At 42.4% G+C, this 24,174-nt stretch overlaps 1 protein-coding gene across 1 annotated transcript in view; it reads right to left on the bottom strand.

Annotated features, from left to right (window-relative positions):
• Window positions 1-24,174, bottom strand: part of LOC104138353 (glutathione hydrolase-like YwrD proenzyme) — a 44,205-nt gene that overhangs the window by 706 nt on the left and 19,325 nt on the right. The window contains 8 exon segments of the mRNA XM_068955150.1: window positions 813-5,942; window positions 7,011-7,095; window positions 8,203-8,373; window positions 10,293-10,349; window positions 10,351-10,456; window positions 12,236-12,407; window positions 12,981-13,068; window positions 17,442-17,594. Coding sequence (XP_068811251.1) covers window positions 5,695-5,942; window positions 7,011-7,095; window positions 8,203-8,373; window positions 10,293-10,349; window positions 10,351-10,456; window positions 12,236-12,407; window positions 12,981-13,068; window positions 17,442-17,594 — 1,080 coding nt within the window. The 3' untranslated portion in view covers window positions 813-5,694.

The following is a 24,174-nucleotide window of genomic DNA, read 5'->3' as shown; positions in this document are numbered from 1 at the left end:
TTCTATTTATAACCTGCACAACTGTTTTCCAAACATTTGCTCAGAGGTAAAATTTCACATTATCAAGAACTGCCTATATGTAAAACCAATTTTGTTGCCAACTGATTTTTTCCAGACAACGGAATTAAGATTGAGATACCCTGAAAAGCCCTGATGTGCTGAAGAGTTTTGGTGTTTAAATACTCTTCCCTGAAGCCATTAACAGGCTGGTCAAAACCAAGGCTCTTACCCTCTTTGAGGGAAAAATCAAGCGTTTGATCAGATGGCCAGCTAAGCATTTCTTCTGCTTTCCCTAGCCAGCTACACCCAGCTACACCCAGCTACTGTCCTTTAACACAACACTTGATCTGTTAACAGATGTGATACAGAGAAATAGTCCCTTATTTCCCCTCCCCCCCCCCAAAAAAAAACCCCACCACACCCAAACCCAGTAAAATAATAGTTCAGATCTCTGTCCAGAATAACCACGTAGGTTACAAAAGTCTTGTGCTTGTTCACCTCTCCACGCCCGTTTCCCTTTGCCTTGCAAATTTACTGCTCAGGCAACGAGCAGCAGTACATTTTTGCAAAGGCTTGTGATGGCAAGCGGAGTTTCAAATGAGGAAAGTGACCCGCATGCAGGCAGGGGCCAAACGCAAGCTTCTCAGTGACCAGAGGAACAGCAGTGCCCAAACTGCATTTCACAACAGGCTCGAGCACCGTGAGATGGCAGAGTTTAGTAGTAAACTAGTAAGCAAAATCTAAATCAGTTCTTGATTCTTCCATGCAAGAACTGTAGTGTTTAAGCTTACAATGGTAAGGCAATTACTTACTCACTCACAGGTGCTTCCCAACTCCCCACGAGAAACCACCATTCCTCTCTTATAGGACTATTCCTGTAGCTCTGATGTCTGCCCTGAAGAAAGAACACACATTAAAAGGCAACCTATTACCCAGTGATAACGGAGACAATAATAAAAGTCTAATTCTAGGCTAAAGCCTAACTTTAGACTAATCTTCAGCTTTGGCTGAGAAGCACCTACTGCAGTGTGGCACAGTAAGTGCAGGACGTACAAAAGGGGCAGTGAAGCATCCTCTTGTTCCTCAACAATCCTGGACCTGTTTTACAGTGAAGCAGTCCTCATAGCATATTGTAAGGTACAGCACTGTGAGAGACTTCCAAAACCTTTCCTGGGAGAAGGGCTGATTTACAAAGCGATTACAGCAACTGCCTTCATCCCTGACTCATCTGTTTTCCAGGATGAAGTCTGTCAGCAGGACACAGTGCTACACGGGGCAGGACACTGACCCTTCACTCCACAGAGAACTGTGGCTAAAGTTAGGTGCCTCGCCCAATGGATGAAGTACCTAGAAACAAGCCTAATTTCCCACGGGGCCCAGGATCCTGCATCTCCTCTATTAAAAAACAAAAAACTTAACTAGTCACTGTCGCTTTGACTCTTGCTTGCAACGGGCGTGGGGAAGCCTGCTCCTTTCACAAAATAGAGCTGTCAGAAAGAGACTAGTGTTTCCTGATGCCAAAAAGTGGGATAGCTCATAAATATCTGAAGAGCTCTCTGTACCTCCAAGCTTGGAAAAGCTGTGCATTCTCCAACCTTCTGCCCCTGCTCCTCCAACTGCAACCACATCTAGCACCTCTGCTCTAATCAAGACTCTCCTAAGTGATGAGTCAGAATTAACAGAAGAAACCGAGTCCTAAAAAACAGCAGCAAAGAAAAGTACCATACAAACAAAGGGGACCTCTGAACTCTACCAGTGTAATTTAATGCCCACAGTAATGCTGGCAACACCCATGCTCCCTGTTAAAAAGAAAATTAAGTACGATCACAGACCAAAAAAAAAAATAGCCTGCAAAACAAACAGAGAAGTGGTCAGACAGACCCGCCATTGCAGAGTCAGCATGATGTCAAGAACAGAGTCGCACAGACTAGGCTCAGCTTCCCTTGCTGGAGACTTGGTGGGCTGCTGTGCTGGAGCTTGTCGCGTGGGCATGCTGCAAGGCTCTTGTGATCCAAGGAAGCCCCAGGACCCTCCTTCCTTAGTTCTTTCGCATGTGGACAGGACATAGACTGGCTGCTGTCCCCTTCATGGAAATAAGATTTTATGGGCTAGCTATCCTAAATCCCCAGTGTTAATCCTGAGCCGTAGCTCATCTTTTTAGTATTTTATCACTCCCTCCGCACCCCGACTTCTCCATTGCTTATATGCAGACAAGGAATAAAATCTTTGTAACAGATGCTTCCTCCGCCATCACTGTTTTCTGACTAAGTCTAAGCAATCTCCTCGCTTAAATTTAAGCTGCAGGAAGGTAGAAAGATGTCATTCTTTCCTGAAAAGCATCACGTGCTTCTTTTCAAAAGCAAGTTTCTTCTTATGCTCCAAATGGTCAGTCCTGCTGCTTTACACAGCCTTACTGCAAGACCTAGACCTTGCCTGCTAAAAGATACAATAGTCATCAAGAGACACAATTGAAATCGTCACACGACAGATGAATTCCTTCCAATTACCTTAAAAACAATTCAAACAGGAAAACCTTGAAGCAAATAAAAATTTCTTACATCGTAAAAACTAGCCAGATGCTAACCAACTGTGTTTACAAATATCATTGCCCTTTGGATACCCGATTGTACAATTTCTAACTAGAAATTTTCTTACTTTAGCTTTTATTGCACTTTCTTGTAAAGCTTCTGGTCCCACCCACCATTAGGAAAGGGTTGATGGGGGTGCAGTACCTCCCGTGGAAGCGCTGACAGGATGTGGTAACCGGATGGCATCTGAAGGTGAGACAGAACTACAGAATGGTTGAGGTTAGAAGGCACTTCTGGAGCTCATCTGGTCCAACCCTCCTGCTCAAGCAGGGTCAGCTACAGCAGCTTGCCCAGGACCCTGTCCAGGCAGGTTTTGAATGTCTGGAAAATAGTAGCCACGTACTGCAGAGATGAATTTGGAAAAACTGAGCGACACAATGCACGTGTACCGACACAGGTCATGATTCCACACTTGTATCCCCTTATAAATTATTCTCATTTGTTCTTCTGCTACTGTTTGGTAAGTCACTGCTTACAGGGGCCAACACTAGTTCAGACAGGTGCTGGGAACGCATGACGAGTAGGCAGCCACCTGTGAGCGAAGGGAAGCGTCCTGGCCAGTCGTTCAGAACAGAACTCCCCGTGACCTCAGGAACAGGAATCCACCCACAACTTCCCTTTAATCGAATGGAGAAACACCCATGCATGTCTACCATCCACTCCTCAGCGTCCCAATGATGCATTGCTCATGTTTTCCAGGCATAATCCACAAAAACACAATGCTGTAGCTATAATTGGCCTCGGCCACTCCACCCCACAGGGGCATGTCAATCGGCAAACCCCACCTAGACAGTCACAATAGGAAACTGCTCCCCTTAAGTCTTACGTGCCCATGGGCCCCTGCCCACAGCCAGAAGAAAGTTTCCACATTACCTCTACTAATTACATGACAGTTCCTTGGATGAACTAATTATCTCCTTCTGTGGAGGAGGCCACCACCTGTCGCAAAGACACAGATCACTGAATACAAAATCACTCTTTCTACAGCTGTGACACACAGCCATGTGCTTGCTTGCTCTCTCTGCCATCAGTCTAAGACAGAAAACTGACGCTCTTCTACCGCTCAGAAGCCAGCCTGTAGCAAGTGGCAGAGCTCTGCTGCTCACGCTCTCATACAACACCACACAAAACTACCACACGAACACATACAGGGAAAATTTAATTTATTAGTAATTTTGTTGACCCACGAAGTGGTCAGCAATGATACAACAAAAGTAGTTTTGACACTAAACCAACCAGCTTGGAGATGCACAAGCGTGTGCAATCAATGGCACAGACACCACTAAATGAGTCTATGGAAGTTCTTCTCGCTACAGAAGAGCCCATAATCCTAATTTAAGAGCAACTATTATTGCCTTGGGACTCGCAGCACTACTGTAACCTCATTCAACAAACAAATAAACCACTTCAAGAACCTGTTCTTTAGTGGCATTTAAAAACCATGACATTGTCCACATTCATTACTCCTTGCAACAACGTTGTTATGATAAAAGTAGGACACTGGGGAAAAACATCCATTCCTATTTCTGTCTCAGCCCTGCGAGTCAAGCTTCGGCTATAAAAAACAACCAGCTGAAGTTTGTTTCTCCTGAACTGTAATATTTACACAGACTTACATTCTATATTTGTATTCTCTCCCTAACATTTTTATATCTTTGGAAAAGGAGCACAAGCAGAAAGCATTACCATCCCTGCACTATAAGCATACCCTGTTCTATACTATGTGCAGCGGCGGTACAAATCAGAAGACTGGCATTATCCTAGCGTACATATCTCTGCCCAGAACACCATGATGGAGAGGCTGTTTCTAGGCTTAAAGCATGCAACTTTTGTGCCCCTCCATATGCAGCAATATGCCTAAAACGGACATCCAATAAAAGACATCCAGTTCCGACATGTCAATGAACCTGGAGCAAAAAACTGACATGTCAGAATTGGATGTCTTCAATTGGCTCTCGTGGTGCAAAAGTCAGTCATTAAGCCTCTTATCTAGTAAAGACAGAAGACCTCTATCATAGCAAAGATTTTACATCCGTAGGCTAAACAAACACACACACACACACACACACACACACACAAACAAACAAACAAAAAGCCCACACAAACAAAAAAAAAAAAGAAAAAATCCAGTCCAATTGCCCATTTCGTTTCACTAGCATATGCTCTGTGCACTGTTCATGCAGTCTCATCTCTGGAATTAGCCATTAGTTAAACTCATGCCAGTTAAAAACTTTCAAAATTATTTTTGCTGAATAATCCCACAACTACTGCTTGGTTAGGAACAGTCAGTGTGTTGATTGAATAGCAGTCACGTGTGAAGTTTAGCGTTAGAATTGACAAATCTTTCATATTATCGTGATGGATTTACGATGGATATTGCACACCACTTGCCTGCAAATATTTCAGGATCAGTACTCATTGGACAGCACACATTGCAAGCAGAAGAACAAATCAGACGCAAGCACAAGACCCTTGCAAGATTATTTTTTTTACACTGTACTCCCACCCTTTCATTAAGCATTAAATCACAACACTGAAGTTCATTTAACCGTATACACTCAGTGCACTATATTTTTACTGCAAGCTGATCCTTAAAACAGCTGTCAATCATATAGCCAGCTCCTCTCGCAGTGATGTTCCTCTGCCAGGCGCATCAACACCTCAGAAACGCTGTATGAATGTAGCAACACAACATTAATCAAAACTAATTTAAAAAACTACCAAAGAAAAATCAGAATAGAAAAGATCCTTTTTAATCTGAGCAGCATGTAATGGAGAAAAGTAGAAGAAAAGGAACACTTAACACCTGATTTTGTTTTTCCCCACTCATTCTTAGTCACGTCTCTTTCTTAAGGGAATAGATGGTACCTGTACTACACAGGGTGCTCTAGTGCTGCTACTCCTGCCACCAGAACCTTCTAAGTCACACATGCAGTGCCACTCCTACGAACTACACTTTGGTTTGGAGGATGGGAAATGACCTGGTCCCTGAATTAGAAGGAATTTTATATTCTTTTGAACTATAATTGCAACTACGTATTAATGTCATCAGTGTACCAACACAGGAAAATTAACGTTGCAGCATTACACACATGTTCGTTCCAGGCTAGTACCCCATTGCGCAGCCATCTCCTCGGGGGTCAGATCCTGCCCACAGCACGGTCTGCAAGTGCTTGGAGGACACAGAGCCCCAAGATTGCCACCAGTCCCCTTTAGCGATAATCTGGCCACAACCAAACAGGCTCCTGTTGTGCCCACTGATGGACCACCGGCTCCAGTGACCTCTGGCTCTCAAGTCTTCTTCTGCAACAGCTCGTGAAACACCGTCTTCAAGTGACAGATGCCACCTGCCTTCTGCCTAAAAAGAGAGTGCTCAGTAACAGCTGAGTCAAGAATAATACACTCTGCAATAATTAATAGGAACAGAATTCAAGCATCATCCCCACTGAGTCAAACCACAAAGGCTTCAGTGGGAGTGGAATTTGGTTCAGGTGCTGGTTCCAAAAGGGAGATCTACCAGGAAGAGGGCTACCACATGGTAAGTCAGAAAAGGAAGCAGGACAGCTTCCTTCTTTTACACATCTTCACAGTAGGTAACAAGCAGTCCTGTCTTTGCGCTCTCCAAGCACGAAGATAGAGGAAACAAAAAAATTACTAGAAAAAGAAACGTCCTCAAAAGGTGAGGACAAAAATCACAGCCCTTCCCTATTAGCTGAGCTGAATGATGTGATAACCCCCTCTTCCCCCCCCCCCCCCCCCAAAAAAAAAAAAAGAAAAAAAAAAGGCACCGTCTCTGAGGAAACTTCAGTCATGCCAAAAATAGCATTTGCGCGTCAGGCAAAACATCTCTGGGATTGTTTTTTGTATTACACTCCAACCACTCCCAAGATGTTACCAATTATACTGTGCCCTAAGGTGAAGTCACAGGGCTTACTGCTGTGCTAACTGAGAGCTACTCAGGGGCACGCAACAGGCTGAAGGAAAATTAGAATGCGTCCTGTGGAACCACTGCAATCACAAAGACATTACACAGCCCTTTATAAGCAGACTTCGCAACCGCGCTGCTGATTAAGCCAGCATATGAATTATGGGCAATGAATATATATATATATATTTATATGTATTTATACATATAAAAGACCATCACAAGAATGAGACTCCATTCCACTGCAAAGACAAATTGTTTTATTTCAGATAGATTATGCTCTAGCAAGCAGAATGCTCCTTTACTTTTATCAGTAGGCCTGGCAACAGCAGGTAAGCACTTGGGTACAGAACCACCCGTTCTCTACGACATACACATGCGCTGCTGAGAACTGCCGTTGCATGGTGCTCACAATCACTTCCGCCACTATATCCGTACTGTGATCGGGAACTCCTTGCCTAACGATTTACTCTGCAAGCATTACATTAAGATCATACCTTCCTTGGAATAGTTCAAGCAAAACCGGGCTGCATCTAAGGCTTGTTGAGGATTCATCCCAAACACCAACATATTTAGCAGCACCTTCAAAAAGAATAAGCAAAGTTCTACGATAAGGTAGGCCGTGTATAATAAAACAACTCATCTCGTGAAATATTTTTGACCCTTTGTAGGAAGCCTGCTGATCTGCAAATAAGCTGTCTTTGTGGAAACTATATTTTAAATTCAATTTTAGAGGCCTGATTTTCTTTTCTTGCAGACGTTTCATGCAGAAACCTTAATGTTTACCAAGTCAAGGGCTTGTCAATGACTGGAAACAGAGGCTGAGGAAGCAGAAATTTGCTCCTATGTCCTATATGGTCCTACTCTCGAGTCTCTATACTCTGATGAAAATATACCTCCAGACTCTACAGGAAAGGCAATGCTCATATAAGATACAACAGCAGCTGTAGAGGAAAAAGCGTTTTCCTGCAGCCCCTCGGAGCACCACGAAGGGAAGGAAACAGGAACAGGATTACTGCAGTAAGACAGATGCACAAAGAGCAGACAAAGAGTAATCGAGCTCTTCACCATATCTGCTCTGGTTATGTATTTTTAAAACCGTTTGCAAGCCTGCGTTACCTCCCATCTTCTACCACCAGGGACTATCAATAGGCATACTGAACGGAAGAGAGATGACTGCACCTAAGGAGAGTGCAAAAATAGTAACAGTAGTGGTTACAGTCTCCATCTTGCATTCTAACTGATGAAGGAATCCAATCCTTCAGACAGCTCTGGCGCATCATCTTCTCCTCCCTCTCACTTACATTTTCTGTGCATCACTAGCACATTCCACAGCAGTAACCAAACAGAAGAGAAACACACATTTCCTCCCCAAATTTCCCTTTGGGAAAGCACCGTTCTTAGAGCTGTGGGTGTGAATTTGTTTCCACAAATATTCTGCAACTGCTATCTCATATTTACCAATAAGGGGATTCAGTGCCTCCTTCTTTAACACTAAAAAATAAACAAACACACTAGCAAATACACCTCAATTGATCAAGCATCAATACACAAAGATCAAGGTAGGCGGGCGCAGCGTGACTGCAGGCTTCTACAGCCTGCCCTGAGAGCTCTGCAATAATCAACTCTCCAGAGTAAAAGCTGTGAAACCTTCCATCTGTCAACGGATGGCCAAAAATCAAATGTTACCTGCGCATGTCCTTGGGGTTGCGTGAACCCTCCCATCACTCCGAAGGAGCACAGAAGTTCCTCGCTGTCTGCAGCGGTCGCTAGGGCAGGCATGATAGTGTGATACGGACGTTTCCCTGGTGCAAGACAGTTTAGGTGGCTGCTAGAGAGGGAAAAATTAGCTCCCCTATTCTGGAGGAACAACAAAACAAAAACAAAAAAACCATAATATACCTTCCATAACAAAACTGATGAGATCATCAAGTATCATCTATCTGGTTGAAAGAACACAGTTTACAGCAATTGTTCATGACAGTCACCAAGACTGACCTGATCAGCTAGTCTGCAGTTATGACATGTGAGGTGGCACATGGTGTCCCTGACTGTACTGAGAAGCAGGCAGGACTGAGGTCAGCCTGCAAAATGCTCAATGGGGGAAAATGTGTTTAACTTTTATTTATTTATTTGTTTATTTTAAGAGTACTATTTATACTATTTAACTCTATAAGCAGAGTTAAAAAATTGCAGACCAGCTTCACACAGAGTGTTAACTATCCTAAATACAGAAGGTGTTGATGTTTTTGATTAGTACATACGAAAGGCTTATATATTACATACACATTTTCATTCAACCTGTACGGAAATTCTTTGGGAAAGAAGTACAACTTTACGGCCTGCACGACATGATGACTTTTACACATACAACAGCAATTAACTACCTACTGCTCAAATATAAAGGAATATGTACTGGCATTTTCCTTTTTGCAGGAAGCCACTTTCTTCACAAAAAGACAGAACTTCTTTGCAGACTAAGATAGATTAATTCAGTTACAAAAATTACATTGATGCAAAAATGTCTAAATAGTACACCACTACGTAACGTGCGCATTTCAGATGCTGTTAAAGTTTATAATTAGCAATTCAATCTTGTTATTTCAGGACTCTGAATGAATGAAAATTGACAAGGCAATAAATATTGAGATTAATTTTTTCCTCAAGTACAAAGTCTGAGAACTTACTGTCTACGCCAAACCTTTATTGCTATTGGTCTTTGACAATGAGTGGTCGGGTGCAATGTCTGCTGCATTTCATGGTTAAAAAAATATATCCTGCTTTTAATTATGTTGGATGAAAAGAGAATCATGTAAACTGCTCTGCTCAGTTTTCAGGCCACCCCTCTATCCGTGTAAAAGGGGAGCAAACAAGGAAAAAGAAGAGGGGGATATATATAGCAACAGAACATCTCCAGGGAAATGAGCAAAGAAACCGAGGACAAGAATTTCCCCATTTTGAAAAGCATGTAACCGAACAAATTCCAGTCCCACAGGAGTGTTTAACTGATACAAAGGTTATACAACAGTAATCCAAGAAACATCAGTCTTTTCCGCTTTTCTCCCTCCAAATAAAACGAGGAACTATAGTTTCCAAGCTCACCTTACAAAGGACGCAGAACAAACTTCCTAACTCTTTGTTTTTTCCCCCTCTCTGTAAACGTCCGTTTCAATGTTATCACCACCAGCGGTATACAAGGTTCTATACAAGCAAGTTACACAGTTGTCACCGTGATGTAACAACCCCGCACTGCTGAAGCGGGCACTCTTAAGCACTCTGACAGCCACGGAAGACCTTGCTATCTTCCCCTGCCTTAAGAAAAGGCTCAGCTATGGTCACAGCACCCCAAAAATAATTTCACTGCCTTCATGCAGTTCTGTACAGACACAAGGCTGACCTCCCGAGGCAAGTAAAGGTGTACAACAACCTCTCTCTTTGGACTCGGGCACTCAGCCAACAAACGACTTCAGCCAGTCGTCTCTCCTGGAACCTCGCATCCGCTACACGGGACACGAACGCGTGCAAAAGAGGCTGGAACGCCACCCCTGCGCTCCTCTCGCACAAAGAAGGCTTTGTTGTTATTGGGGGGGGGGGGGGGAAGAGCTCATGTCTTAGTCAGATGGAGTTTAACAAGAACAGGGACTATTACACTAAGAACATCCGAAAACTAACTATCCTATCCTCTCCTGAAAGGAGAGCACAGCTTGGACTCTCCGATCATCTTCCCAAATAGTCTTCACACATACTAGACCATGCTATATTGGGAAATATCTTCTCACGTGTAAAGTAAATCCACAGCCATCTGGTACCAGTCCTGGACCAAAGCCCATGTAGTTTGCTATTGATGAAAGAACAGGCGTTGCCTCGAGGATCCACCACAATGAAGGAGACTGTATCTGTTCCTAATGGCAAAACATTTTCGGAACTAAATTTGTCACTGGCTCTGAAACACAGAAAATATTAGCGTTAGCAAGCACCAAAAATGTAGGTCAGTTAAAAATAAGCCACCGCACACCTACAAGACATAGTTCAGCCCCTCTCATGAACCACCCTACTGGAACCAGAGGGGAGATTCATATAGACAAATGCAAGAATATGATCCTAATCCACACTTGCTTTATTAAAGCAAAGAGCTCAATTAGTCTAGACTCCTTATACTAGCACAAAACTGGAGAAAATTTAAGGAGAGTTAATCCAAACTGATAAACTAAATCATAATGTGAACTAAACATGATATACCAAGTTTCAGATGGTTGCCTTGAAATGACAGATGTTATGATATGAAAGATAAAGCACTGGATGGATCCAAAGTCCTCTCATAGCCACGTAATGCCTATATCAATATGGCATTTCTACTTTATAACTAATATTTGGTTAAGTTCAAACACAATCCTGCCAATAATATTTGGTTAAGCTCAAACACAATCCTGCCAATAAATTAAAGTAAACACATCTATCTAGAATACACAAAAACAGACTAACACACACTGGTACTTACACACACATGGGAATTTCTACATGTGCATGAGTAATCACTGTGCTCTTTGGACTTTTGTCATTTTCCTTCAGTAAGATAAGCATTGCACAAAATATTTTAAAATGTCTTTTCCCTACTCAAGACATTGCTAAGCACGAACAGCCCGAGTTTGACAGGACTGCAAACTTCATCCATCCAAAATCTCATTTCTGCCCTTCTAATTCACTAATGAAACAAAACACTGAATACAATGATCAGTGTTAAAGACCAGCTGGTAGGGAAGCAGAACCACGTGCAGTGTGTGTTTGGAAGGCTCTACTGCAGCGTTCATCTGTTCTTGGATTCACCACCCGCTTTCTGCTCCACACACTCCACACACTCACAAACAAGAGTGCGTTTCCTGCCACGCTGAATTCTCAGCTGGAGGCAGAGATTCAGAGCCTTGATGTTTGCTATGGAGAACGGCGGAGCTCTTCGAAGTGCTGCAGCCATCTTCGAGAGCTGATAGGGCGTCTCCTCTGCCCTCGGCCAAAGGGAAGGACTCTGTTGGCACTGCATTTATCTGACTCTGGGTGACAGAAGCCAGGACTAAAGAAATCATTACTTGAAAGAGGCACAGACACCTATAGATATACAAAGTCTCAGTAAATCTGGGTTTTGCTGTAGCTTCCACACAGTTCTCTGATCATACTGACTGAGATAAAAAGTTGGAAGCAAATTTTCTCTCTCTCTCTCTTTTTTTTTTTCCCCCTCTGTTCCCTGACTATCCAAGTTAATTCTTCAGTCTTATGCTTAGGCAGGGGAAAAATAGCAAGCAGTCACTATGGGGTTATTTTTGAAATCAAGTATCTTAAAATATTTTGTTTAAAATTAGTCTAAGACATCAGTGCAGCTCTTCTAGTTCTACATTTTTAGTTTAAAATGTGCAGACTAGTTGTTTCTAACAAGTCTATACTATGATATACCAATTGTTATTTGCTTGCTTCCTACTACTGCCTTTCATCTTTTAGATAAAGTTTTTGAAAGTAAAATGGTATACATGGGCTACAAATGAACACATTTTTGAGCCAAAAAATTTAACACAGAGGCAGACATATTTCAAACTGAGTAATTCTGTAGGAAGTCTTAAAGACCATCATATGTAAAGAAATAAATGAGAATCTCCAGTAACTGAGCTCCTCCTAATATTACAGAGCGTACTCGCACGCCTAATCCATCAATGCAAGCAAGGAAAGACAAAAATACCTTTGTAAATTTATTAGTCGAGAACGCTCTTTAGCATAGGTTTTGGACAGAAGTTCTTTTGTAGGTACCAGAGCTTCATCAGGGCCTGCACAGAATGAGAAAGCATCAGTGAAGCTGAGTTTCATGGCCTCAATCAGCACGTGCAAGGAGTCAGCTGTATTATGACCCATCTCTGAAAGGAGCAAAACCAAAAAACAATTGCATTAGATTTACCAGATATCTTTCAAAACTTTCAGCATTACTGCACAAAGAACACTGTGTCCCCAGACATTATTCAAAAAATGTATTGCAGTTAAGGTACTGATTCAGTTATATTCTTCACAGCATTGAATGCACAGAAGTTAACAACTAAGCATTCTGAAAAGGTGTAAGGCTGTTTATAAAAATCAGTTAAACCATACTAGAGATTTTCTTTGAAGCTTACACTGTAATTCCCAAAAATAAAATATTTTCACATAAAAATAACGTGTTTCATACTAAAAAGACTTCTCTCCAAAAAAAAAATTCTGTTTTACTACGTATTATAATTTAAAAAAAAAAAAACCCAAACTATCCATTGTACAGTTTATTTAAACCAAAGCCATGCCTTCTGACTGGGCTTTAATGAAGATTTTCCTCAGAACTGAAAATTGCTGAGAATTTTTACAGATTCATTCTTCTGTGTCTAAATCACACTTTCGGATACGGCCAGACTTGAAAAACAAATGCATACTATCAAAACTCATGACTGGACAAAAAGCCATACCTTTAACATCAACATTTTCCAAAATGTTTAGGGTCATCAAAGCTGTGATTCCTTGTCCGTTTGGAGGTGTTTCCCAAACATTCACACCCTATAGGAAGAAAAAAAAAAACAACTTTTTTCTGCTTGAAACAACTAAAAAGAGAACATTATTAAAAATTTATATTAAAAACAGCATAGAAGGCAGGTATTTCTTCAGGACAGAAGAAAAAACTTCCCAACAATACGACACTGCCTTTCCTTGCTTCTCCTATTCCATCTCTTAGAATGGGATATGGCCATTTTAAATCAGCACAGTATTCTGGGCAGCAGTGCAACCCACTGCCAAAAGGCCAGTGTTAGACAGTGGTAATACCGTTATCTCTACACGGGATGAAGTCTTGAGCTTTCACACCGAATAGATTTCAGCTGCAGATTGATTACAGATACACATTCCTCATAATGCATTTGAAGGATACTCAGTGCTCGGTGCGGTCAGGGTCATGTTGCAGCCTTTGGTTTTGCCCTGTGTTCCCAAGAGCTGAAAAAGCTCTGAATTTGTCTGCAGCAGAATGCGCCAGGCAAAGAGAGGCTTGAGAGAGGCACGCAGAAACATGAAAAGGACTCTTCTGCCTTCAGCACTGGACCTGTAGGCTACCTGCCAAAAGAATAAGAGCCTAGATCGCAAGAGTGCTTGCTCATTAGGGGACACCAGGGGACGGAGGATGCCCTGTAAATCCTGCCAAATGTGTATGTGCCTAACCTTCTGCTTTGCTGGACGACCGTTATCAGTCAGAGTCCTAATCACCAGGATGCAACTTCCTGGGCTAGCTGCTCCTTCTCTGAGGCCCAGGGTGTCTCGAACTTTTCTGTTACTCGAAAAGTAACTTACTTGCTCATGTGGCACATGAGACAAGAATCAAGTAGAAGGCACTCCCAGCAAGAGCAGCCTACTCGCTACTGCTAAAGGGCTTCACACGGAGTAGGAGACGTGGTCTTAAATCTCCAGAGGCTGAGAAAGGCTTGCGACTTCTCTCAAGTTGTGGAGGCGTTCTAACGACCTACCGCTGCGCTTCAAAACCAGTGACCTCTGCACCATTTTTAAAAGGCATTTGAGGGAAAGGAAGGTGTTCAGCCTCTGAGTCCTGTCCTGCCTCCGCCTCCTAAATTCCCTCTTTCTCTTTGATGGGATCAAGACGTTTCCCACTCCTGCTCCCCACCAACCACATACTCTGGGAACCAGCTTAGCAGCCACCTGCTACTGTGAAGTGCAACCCAGCGCAAGCGGAAGCCCTGCCGCTGCCGCTGCCAGCCCTGCTGGGGGCAGCCCTGGTTCCCAGCTCAGGCTCTCTGAAACCCAGCTGCAAGTTCATGTCACTTCTGAAGCCCCTTCCCACATCTAGCCGTAAACCACGTCAAGAGAGATCAAACAGTTTCATGGTTCTTCCAGCATACATCAGCTTGGCAACCTGGGCCCTGGCTCAGCAGAATACGTGTAAAAATGAATCAAACGTTTCCAATACCACAGGCTTACACCTTCTGAGCATTAAAGTAAACATCTCCTCCTAACACTGAGATAATCCATATTATCTTGCTAAGCCTACAAGCATCTCATACAGCTCTATGTCTGCTTCCAAAGCTGCTAAATATCTGGATGTTTTGCTTTCAATATTACCCAGTACACAGATTTTCCTGCTTCGAAATCAGGAAGTTAATTAACCCAACAGGCAGCCCATTAGTCCTAAAAGCCTGTCCTGTGCTCCTTAACTTGGACACAATTCCCATTGATGTCACTGCAAAGTTTCCCTGAGTAAAGGCTACAGGCCTGGGCCTGCACGTAGCCAGGTATTTCTAAACCGTCTCTGTGAGCCGTGCTGGGCACATCTGCTCATTTCTATATTTAAAACTATTGCTCAACAGGCTAGGGGTGTGCCGCTGCATGACTAATAACTTTTTTCTGTAAGACCTGGATTAGAAGGAATGCTTACTCTTGGGGGTGAGACGCATTAAAATATTACTGTGTCTAATCGGTGGGTGTGCAGAGTACGCCGGCCTACCTGCTGAGACAACGCAAGCAGTAACGTCTTCCCTAGCAAGAACACGAACCTTCCCTTTTCTCACACGTTCTGCAACCCAACTCTCTTTTCAATAACACTCTCAGCATAAAACAGAACTATAAGAGCTTTAGCAACTATGAACAGAATTAGAGAGTATAACTAGGCAAAGCTAGAACATCTGATCAGCCAGAAATCCAAAATGCAACTTTGCTTTTCTATGCATAATACTTATGAGGCTATACCTATACATACGGTCATATCCTATTACCCACCTTATCCTTACCTATTGCAGAAAAGCACTCCATCTGAAAAATGACTTAGGAGCAAGCCCTGTGTATCACACGCCCCAGCAGATTCTGTAGAACTTAACAGACTAATGTTTTATTTTCTTATAGGAACAATGGAATAATGGAAAAAATAATATATGTTGTAACAACTGTTGGTAGAAGTGACAGAATGGCACATTGTCAGGGATAATGTCTGGGACAGTCAAGAAAATACAGGTTTCTCTACAAAAAATCTTTGCCTTAAATTTTCAGTATTTATTCCTTTTTAAAAACTAACAACAGGAAAATATTGATCTCTACACCATTACATGCATCACCAAACTCTACCAGCACTAAGAAAGAATCACTTCTAAGGGCTGTCAGCAGTATTAAAAAAATCTGTATTAAGTATTAAAAAAATAACCACTGAGTACAGACCATCAAGACTGGCAGCACATTTCCCATCATTTGAATCAATAAACCAAAACCCAGTATATTCCTATCAACCGCTGTCAGCCTAACGTGGCCGAACGAGCACAGGAACCCTTCGAAGAATACTATGGCCTACATAGCGCAAGAGCCAGAGCAGATGGGCAGTGTCATCAGGACAGTAAGAGCTTCAAAGTCACGACACGAGACTGCAGGGGTAACAGGAAGGAGAGAAAGGTTTCCGCATGAAGGCCGTAAGAGTTTCTGGAGGCTGAAGACTTTCCTTAACAGGGCAATATATAACCTTATTCAGCACATGCTTTTGATCCCTCATAACATTCCCACCTAGATGTTCATCAGACAAAATAAAGGCAAAAACAGCTTAAAGTAGACACGCAGAGCTAGAAAGACAGGAAGGTCCAAGTGTGGCCTCATGGTGCAAAGCAGTGGAGAATATTTCAGCTAACACTGAAGCACATGGGAAGGAAAGAAAGAGGGAAGCCACCGGCCAGCGTTTTCATTATGCTCATCTGGTCAAGGCGCAAGAACAGGTAGTAGGACAAAGGAAATGTTCCTTGAGAGGAACTAGCAGGGAAATCTCAATTTTTCACATTTGCTCAGAAGTATGAAACAAAGGGATATGAGCAACTGTAAACAAATGAAAACCAGCGTGCACTATACAGTATTACGTTGTGAAAAACATCTTCGAGATGGGGAAAGAGAGAGCCCTTCCTTCCTAATGCTTCTTTTCAACTCAGTAAAGTGCCTAAACCACAAACATCTGCTTCTGCACCTGGTTTCAGCAATTTCACTAGGCTTTTGCTAGTAGAATCTATCTTAATTTTTGGAGAAAATTCAGTGGGAAATTTCGGGAGAGACTGAAGGTATCAGAACGTGCGCAGAGAGCTGACTACATTCAATACCTGAAGGAGAGGGATTCATTTCTTGGCCAAACGCCCCTTTGCTTCCTACTTTGAAAAAAAACCTATCAGAGAAAGCTTATCAGGCAAGCTGGCTACACCCACTCTGAATCTACAACAAAATTGCTTTGCCATGTACAAAGGAGATGTTTACTAGCAGAAATTTAGATAAATGTCTTTGGAAAAAAAGTCTCAAGGCAACTGACCTCTCTCACTCTCATTCTGGTCCAACACTTTCCCCTCTCTCTCCCAGCAACAATAAAGCAGCTCTACAAAAGTTCTGACTCTTTCAGAAAGCTATGGAAGCATAACAAGAGAAGTTCTCTCTTTCCCATTGTGAACTACACCTAATTTTCTTTAAAAATATTAATTTTCCACTACTCCAGTACTTTTCTACTTCTTAGAAGCTCACTCGTTTGCAGGTTTTTTTGCATGTTGATGCATTTGAATCAAGCTAACAAACCGAAGCATCCACAAATATCACCAATGTCTACACTGAAGTCTAAATTTAAGTTTTAAATTCATTAGTTAACCAAAAGAAAAAAGAAAGATATTTTACTATATCAGATTTATACACTTAAATCTCTACAGGCAAATAGCAAGCGCACAGCTAATGAGCAACTATAACACTGCATGCCTAACAGCCACAGGTACGGACATATAACCGGGTTATTAATGCACATAAGACATCTATTTATGCATACGTACACGCATTTGACAGCCCAAGTTGTGTAGGGCTGTGGGGTGCATCTAACTAAAATAAAAAATATGCCACAAGCTCAGCCAGTCTCAGGGAAAGAACTGTCCACATACCCTGTAATTTGTGAAAATTGGTTTGTCCTCATCGGTGGTGTGGCTTTTGATATCTTCTAAATCCATCACTCCTCCGCGTCTCTGAACTGTTTCTACAATAGCAGCTGCAATCCGACCTTCATAAAACCCCTTCTTGCCAGATCCTGCCAGCTCCTGAAAGGGAAATAAAATGTCATCAGGTAAGAATAACCTTATAGGATAATCTGTGTTAAAGACATTTAAAAGGTACATAATTTCAATGATTTAGGTGAGCTTTTTAAGTGGAATACATAAACTCCCAAAAACAGTAGTCTGCCAGTTTCCATCCTAGGCAATACACTAAGCAAGCGATCACAATGCTACTGAAATGGCGCTTTCCCTCCCAAAAAAGGGAAGTTTAATGCGTTCTTCTTGCTTATTTTCAAGATGTTCTAGTTCGGTTCAACTCCTTTTTAAGAACGTATAAATACTCCAATTGCAATTCATAATTAAAACAATAATTTTAGAACCCCAAGTTTGACAACACCGCCCTTACATTCGCCCCAGTTATAGAACAGGAACGCAACCTGCACCTCAGAAAGGTGGGGAGATTTAATGTTTATACTCGTTTGTGATGCTTTGACAAGTAGCAGTTTATAAAGTGAAACGGTTTATTAAAACACTAAGGGAAAATCATGCGAGTTAGTGACTTCCATTTAAAGACAAATCACAAGAAAGAAAAGCATTGTCAGAACACATGAGTTTTGACAAAGTCAAATTGGAAGTCTGCTGCACCTGAAGATATCCCGTTCTATCTGTAAGGGTGGCTTTGAGCAAAAACGGAGCAGCTATCTATGCAAACACACCTCCAAACATTTCACCTTGCTCTTGAATTCTTCAGGAATGGCCATTTTATCCTATATATACGCACAGACAAAGTGACTTAACGCATTTCACTGTTACTGTCAACATCTACTGAATGAGGCCTACGCTCAGATTAAAGGGACTGGCAAATCAGTAAAAGTATGAGAACAGAAAAGATGAAGCTGAGTATAAAGAACTCATTGTATTAAGATGACACTTCATGTAGCAGGCTGAAGATCTTTGAGTTATTATAGATAATTATATTGCAAATATATGCAATATTTTTATTCAAAAAGACAAGGGTGTGACAGCTACTGAGGCACTTGCACAAGGTCATACAGTAACGACCAGTCAGAGGAGCTGAAAAGAATCCCATAGTCATGTAAATGAAACACAGCCCAGTGCGCTATTATGACACACCTTGGTGATGATGATATAAAAGAGCCTACTCTAACACAACTAAGCTGTAAGTCTTACTGAGGCTTTGAAAGACATTCACCATTAAAAAAGCACTTTATATATTTTTTTTTCCCAATGAAAATGAGAGTAAGACACCTGGTTACATTTGAAAGTAGTATTCCCAGCTGCTCTAGATGGTGCAATGATGAGCTGCCAACAAATTAACAAAAATGCAGCAACAAAGCCATTAGTACCCAAACACTTGAACTTGAAACTATTAAAACAAATCCTTAGTACCAAATATGTAAGTCCATTCTTGCAAAACAACCCCAGGCTGCTAGGAGGCAGAAAGGGAAAACAGGAACAGAGACACACCTTAAAAAGAATTAAAACAAAAAGCAGGAAACTCTGCTAACAACAGGCTTCTGCCATTTTCCAAAGCAGTATCCTGCTGCTTGTCCATGTCTTGCATGAATTTTGCTAAACCTAACGCTGACATACATTTTAAGCATGAGCAAATCTGACTGTGGAACCCAAGCTAAAACACTGCCCACATCACCCCTTGCTTGAGGCTCTCCCTTCCCAGGGCAGGAGCGTCTGGCAGCGTTTCGGGAGGCCATCTTCCAGGGTAACCAGCTGCCATGCTCTATGCTCACCGCCGTTCCTTCAGTAAATGTGAAGGAAAAAGCTTATTTGCTCTGTGATTCCCTAGTGATGGCGGGAAAAGCAGAAGAGGGCTGCTCATGGATTTCTACCCCTGCTCACACTGCACAGCACACAGAAACATCCAGGACTTCAGAGGGGTGGAAAAAGGTGTCTTAAGAACACTGCAACTTACATACTCCCACCACCAGCAGACCTGCTGGGTTTTATTTTATCTTCTTGAAAAGCACTGGGAACAATTTACACCTGAACACGTCCAGGGATGCCTCTCGTGAGCAGGTGCTGGAAGCAGCTCTGTTATTACTGTGGCCTCAATACTGCATGAGTCGGCAGCCAACTCCCTGCATCCAGCTCTCATTCACACTCATTTTGAGGGAGCTGAATTCCATCAAAGTCAGCAGCTTCCTCCCGACTAGGAGCCACATTAGTTAGACCAGGTTCAGATTTCCTGTGCAGAACAAGTTGTAACCAACATTGCCTAGTTGTAACTTAAATTCACAGAGGCTAAATGAACATGATTGGAAAAACTTGTCTTAATGCAAATAACCAACCGTAACACTTTAAAGTTACGGATTACTGATTAATGTTACTGCATGGAGAGGCCCAACACCACAACAGTTAGCGGCACAGCCTTAAGATGCAATTTAGCAGTTGATTTAACCTGATCTAAGGGTAAGTTGTTGCTGCAGACTCAGTCCTGTTATCCACGTGCAGCCATATATTCCTGCCTCTTCCCTGATGTTGGTCCTTGCGTTCCCGTGGCCTTGCTTGGGCTGGATCAGAGAACTCATCTGTCTGAAAAGCACCCCAGCGGTGGTGGAAATAAAAAAACCAAACAGTAAATAAACAACTAGTTTCAGTCAGATCCATCCCTCGATCCACTGCACAGATGAATAAGCACAACCGTCAGTAAGCCGGTACCGAGCCCCTCCTCCTTTTGGTGGTGGTCAAAGCCTAGGCGGGCATCAGCCAGCTGTCAAACTGCATCCCCAGTCGCAACAAAGAGGCTGAGCTCTGCTGCTCTAACCACTGAAACGTAACCGCTGGAAGCCAGGATCCAGGCACACCTGAGGAAAGCAGCCATTATCTATAATATATATAACAAAGGGAGAAGGGGGAGGAAATCAAAGAAGCTTAACTGGCTGGCAGAGAGAATAACAGCCCATAAACCACTCGGGTGCTTTTTCAAATCCCTCTTTCTGCAACAGAGAGGTGCCTTCTTCAGTGTTTCTCTTATCAATGTCTCTTGCTCACAGAAAGAGTACAATGTGTTGCCCTCCCTTATCTTGTACACGGTTCTGTTCCCTCTATCGCTCGACACTGAAGATAATGGTTTCACAGTGACAAGTGGTATCTTTAATTTCAAAAAAACAGATGACTGAGCTGATCAAATCATTAGGAGTTGAAATCCTACTGGGGCTGCATCAAAACTGGTATGTTATGTCCTGGTATGTCATGTCCCTTCCTGGTTCAGGAAACTGCTGGATCAGAGAACAGCCCTACAGATTTCACGTCCCCCAACTGTTTGGCTTTCGCTACTCTAGAGCCCACATCGGAGGCGAAGAGTGCCAGGATTCACTGAGGTTTCTTTCTGACAGGCTAAGACCAGTCGGCTCTTCAGAAAAAACGTACGAGCAGGAACTCCAATTCCTTCACTCCCGCTTGTCTTTCCATAACCGAGGAGCGAGAGGAGGCAGTCAGTAGTAGGTGCGGTCCGCGCTCCACCAGGTTCGCATCACTGTCTGCGCGTACGGGAGACAGGCTCGGTAACAGCCGGGGGACAGCGCAGGAACGCGGGGACGGGAAAGCAGCAGATCTCACAGGTACGGCTGATCCCCGGCGCTGGCGGTAGGAGGAGGTACAGGCGAAAGACAGAGTAAGGAACAGACGTGAAAGAAGTGACGTATGAAATCTGAGGGCTGCTACAGTCCCTTGACTTCAGGCCAACTTCAAAAGGGTCAGGATATTTTTCAGAACGAGATACAGATAACTAGAATTATTTCTAGTATACATCACTACCAGCTAGTCTCTGGATTGGACTAATTCTCTAAACCTTAACGCTTGCACCGTTAGGATCCACCACAGCCTCTGCACAAAGACGAACGCAACAGAACCAGCGCGCCTGCAAGGGCCGCGCAAGCGCTCCATCCCAGACACCTGGCGCTACGCGAGGAGATGCATCAGCTCTCGAAACAATATGGGAGTGTCCCGAAAGTAACAGGGTACAGGCTGGTACCACACCATTAAATATTAACACAGGCGTTAACTAATCAACTCAAGCTGAGTCAACTCTTTCCTGAAACAATTTCAACCATTCACAAAAAAAACCCCTTAATTTATCGAGTCTAAACACATGAATGATTGTATGACATGCCACACTATAGTTTTGAGAGGAAAGCATATGAGAACAAAGATCAGATTTTTATTTCACTTTTTGAAATAAAATGTTTTTGTCCCTACCTGGGCTGGAAAGTTTTACAGTTTTATGAACAAACATGTTGTTTGCATTCAGCACTGGATTACTTCCCATGCCTTACAAAACCAAACGAAGCAAAACACCCAAACCAAAAACCAAAACCCACAAAGGCTTTGTCTCTGGAAAAATAACACCCTGGTAAACCTCTGCCTGGGCCTTGCAATAGCGTGGTGACTGACTTCAAACTTGAAGCAGAAACAGGAGCAAGGTTTTTTTATTTTTATTTTTAATCATAGCCTGCATTAACAGTTACCTAGCTCTAGTCACACTAGGAGATACAATATAATTTCACAGCACATATCTAAGAAAGAAAACAAAAGAGCAATGCATTATGTTTCCTATAGCTGAGATCTTGTACGTGTTTTTTGCACGGATGAACTGGCATATCAGTAGGCTCTCACTCCCAGTTAGCTATTTGTTTTTGCTGACATTTGGTTCTCAGCAACCTGTAACATTACATTCCCTGCACAACAAGGTTAAGCACCTATATTTATCTGTTCAGGATATGGAAATTTATGGTAGTTGCCCACTTATTACTAAATAGAAAGGCCTATCTCCCACCCGCTCCAGTCTTACATTTATTTAAACTAAGTTAGCCAGGAAGCAGAAAGAGTTGCCATGGAAATAAAACTAATTTTACATAGGCTCCTGCAAAACCTCCATTAATTAACCTCTTTTTACGGTAAAATCATTTCTCCTTTCGTTAAATGCAGTCTATATCATTCCTACAATACAATAACAAAAATACAGCTGCTGTTTACTTCCTGTATATCCCATGCTTCAGGGATCCAATAATAACAGTCTTGCATCATTTTTCAGACTTCATGACAGAGCTTAAATTGAAGTTAAATGGCGAACTGGAGTTCACAGTCTCTGCCAACTTTGAGCACAGAAGTGAAGCTCTGTCTATAAAATCAAATATAATTGTTCCTGCAAAAGCAATAAAGGTTCATCTTTTTCTTTTTAAACAGAAAGACCTACTTCAGAATATGTTTAAAATTTGTTTTCACTTCTGAAATCTAAAATTCCTCAAAGTATTTTAAAAACATATCTTGAATGTTTTCAATAACTATGGGGATAAAATAAAATGGATAAAAATTCCAAATCTCATGAAATAAAGGAAACTTTAAAGTACAGAGTATAATAAAAGATACATTTGTGAAACAGTTAACATATTCCGACTCTGCTCCTGAGAGGCTACTAGGATACTACACCTGAAAACCAGATGGGCTTTCTACAAGAAAATAACAGCTAATTCTGTTTCCAGTTGGGCTAAACTTTGCCTGAGAAGAGGCAGCCAAACGAAGCAACAGCTAGAGTCCTTGTGTTTAGTAAGAATTCAGCAGCAGAGCCCTGTCCAGACACCGCCTGGTGACAACGAGCAGGACCAAGCCACAAGGACAGGTAGAGCATACAGAGCTTTTCACTGGAAAGGATTATGCGACTTTAATGTGGATGTAGTTACCAACAGTATAATTCTACTCCTAGCCTGGAAAATTCGAAAACAACAAATCAGTAATTACCAGCCACAAACTATGTAGTGCAAAACAGTTCATATGCCTCAGACCATCTGGATGCCTGTTTACAGAGCAACCAAATTGTTGCTGAACCTACTGCCGATTTCCTGATTGCAAAGAGCTGTGGGCACGAGCATAACGTGATCTGGTGGGGGGTGAGGGAAGAGGAGGACAAACACACCCCTCACGTGAACAATCTGAAAACAGGAATAGGGTCAACTTCCCAAAGCTGCAACAACTAAGCGGCAAAGAAGTCTGGCCAAGGGGAGGGAAGGGGCGTCCTCTCCTCCTTCCAACACTCTAGCCAAGAAATCTGGGCTAAGAAAAAGTTGTCATATTCTGATAACAGCAGTAGCACGTCACATCCTTGCCTTCATGGGCTTTTCTATGGACAGCACCGTACCTGCTCTCTCTGCATGGGGATGTCTACAGGTAGCAAACAATTCACATCACACCCAAGATTTTATACTATGTTTTTCAACTGGTTCATAACAAAGTAACATTTAAATGTTTATAGAACTGGTGTGAAATTCGACTTAACTATTGCATGATCTGTCTCATTTTTTAATTTGACTTATTTGTTGACTGAGAGTTCTATGAGCAACCACAGCAGTGCAAAGGCAAATATATTCCGATTCTGGTCTCTGCTCCAGTGGTGCCTAAGGAGTAAATTCACTGCCGGTAAAGACACAAACATGTAGTAACATATTGTTCATAAGGACGAGCACTCTAAGAGCCTATGGAGCCTAACGATGACATCCAGGAAGTACAAAGACTACAAGGTCAGGTCACTAGCAACTTGAGGCACGGTGGGCAAAATCATCTCACAAAAACCATGCACTGCCTTAACTGTGGG

This window comes from Struthio camelus, chromosome 9, assembly GCF_040807025.1.
Source record: "Struthio camelus isolate bStrCam1 chromosome 9, bStrCam1.hap1, whole genome shotgun sequence".
In the NCBI taxonomy this organism is placed as follows: Eukaryota; Metazoa; Chordata; class Aves; order Struthioniformes; family Struthionidae; genus Struthio; species Struthio camelus.
Note: the sequence above shows the minus strand (reverse complement) of the source record. Positions and strands in the feature narration are given on the sequence as shown.